The sequence below is a fragment of the Ochotona princeps genome, chromosome 8 (assembly GCF_030435755.1).
Source record: "Ochotona princeps isolate mOchPri1 chromosome 8, mOchPri1.hap1, whole genome shotgun sequence".
Classification (NCBI taxonomy): Eukaryota; Metazoa; Chordata; class Mammalia; order Lagomorpha; family Ochotonidae; genus Ochotona; species Ochotona princeps.
Window position 1 is genome coordinate 14,726,503 of NC_080839.1, and position 1,728 is coordinate 14,728,230.

The 1,728-nt window shown below is 46.5% G+C and overlaps 1 gene segment (V, D, J or C); it reads left to right on the forward strand.

Annotated features, from left to right (window-relative positions):
- Positions 1 to 458: 458 nt before the first annotated feature.
- Positions 459 to 1,019, forward strand: LOC131481054 (immunoglobulin kappa variable 1-39-like). The segment is given in 2 exon segments: positions 459 to 526; positions 703 to 1,019. Coding segments are annotated over 2 exon segments (366 nt in total).
- Positions 1,020 to 1,728: the final 709 nt, after the last annotated feature.

The following is a 1,728-nucleotide window of genomic DNA, read 5'->3' on the forward strand; positions in this document are numbered from 1 at the left end:
CTGGCTTGCACCTGCTCCATCCATGGCTCACAGTACCTATTCTAATAAACTCACCAGGGTAGAACAAATAGTCACACCCACCCCATGAGGATGATAGTCCATGCCATTCTGGAGGAAAACTTGTGTTCCTTTGAAAGCTTAAGTTTGCAGAGGTTGTATAAGTCACTTACTTTTTTCCTTATTCTAAGAAGGAGGACTCCTTTTCTACCGACAGATTCTTAGACCCTGAGGACAAATGAGGGTCAGAAATATCTGCGCTGGCTGGGTCTTACCAAGGCCAGGGGCTGCTGCTCTGGGATGAAGGAGGAGCCACATCTTAGGTGGCTCTCTCTGCAGCTGCCAAGTCCTGCCCCTGTCAACCGCTCGCTAATTTTCATACCCCGCCCCGAGTCTGTTTCTATGCCCCATGATATCATATGAATAGGCTGCTCTGTGAACCTGGGTGGAGCACAGTCCCAGACAGGGTCCAGCCTGAACATGGGTGTCCTGGCTCAGCTCTCCTGCCTGCTGCTGCTCTGGCCTCTAGGTGAGGAGGGGCTGCAAGGAGCATCCCAGAGATGCTCTTCTGTTAGTCTGAGATCCTCCTATGCTCCCCAACAGAGATCTGAGCATCCTCAGGGGAGCAGGACAATGATAAGGTGTCCCAGAAAATGCAGGGGGACCTGCTCATGAGGGGGACTTGGTGTTTTGCTTCTTTTTCAGCCGCCAGCGGTGACATCACACTGACCCAGACTCCAGCTTTCCTGTCTGTGCCTGTGGGAGGGACGGTGTCCATCTTTTGCAAAGCCGACCAGAGTGTCAGTGATTATGTAACTTGGTATCAGCAGAAGCCAGGACATGCTCCTAAGATTCTCATTTATGATGCCGATAACCAGTATCCCGGTGTGCCAGCTCGCTTCACTGGAGTTCAGTCTGGCACAGAATTCACTCTCAAAATTAGCGGTGTCCAGGCTGAAGACAAGGGTACTTATTACTGCCAGCAAGACTATACATTCCCTCCCACAGTGGCACAGACCTGAACAAAAACCCCGAGCTGCCTATGTTGGAGGGGAGTGGTTTAGCAGCTGCGTTCTCCCCTGGGATGTGCAGAGGAGTGTGGTTTATTTGCGGGAGGGTTTGTGGGACTCCAAGGCCTGTCTTTTCAGTACTTATTTTCTTGACAACACTCCCCTTTCTCAAAGCTTCAAAGGACTTCTTCATAGGATGGGGATTCACAGGGAAACTGGGCATACCTCATCCTTGGCTTCTGTACCTTGCCAACTTTTATGACTCACATATAGTCAGAATAATAGCCAGAGAATCGATACAATTGTTTGTTATTCATGCCGTGTACAACCTGAGATTTCACAGTTTGTTACAGTATTTTAAGGAGAATAGATGGTACCGATCAGAAATTAGTATTTGTTTTTCACTTTTCTCACTTGCTACTTCTCATGTTTGCAGCTTACCTTTCTAGTCTCTATGATGGTGAACTGGCTGCAGGAGCTATTGCAAAGTGGATGCGATCTGAGAACTAGTACCAACATTGACTTTCTTGCTGTCTCCAAAATTGTTCTCAGTTCATACAGATTTACAAATGTCAAACACTCTTTAATTTTCCTCAATTACCCCTGACTGGTAGAAAAGTTGGTTCTAAAAAATATAAAGTAGAAATTGAACATAGAGTCTGTCCATATATTGCAAAAAATACCCAATACCATGAAAATGTTTCATTTCTTAAAGTTACAA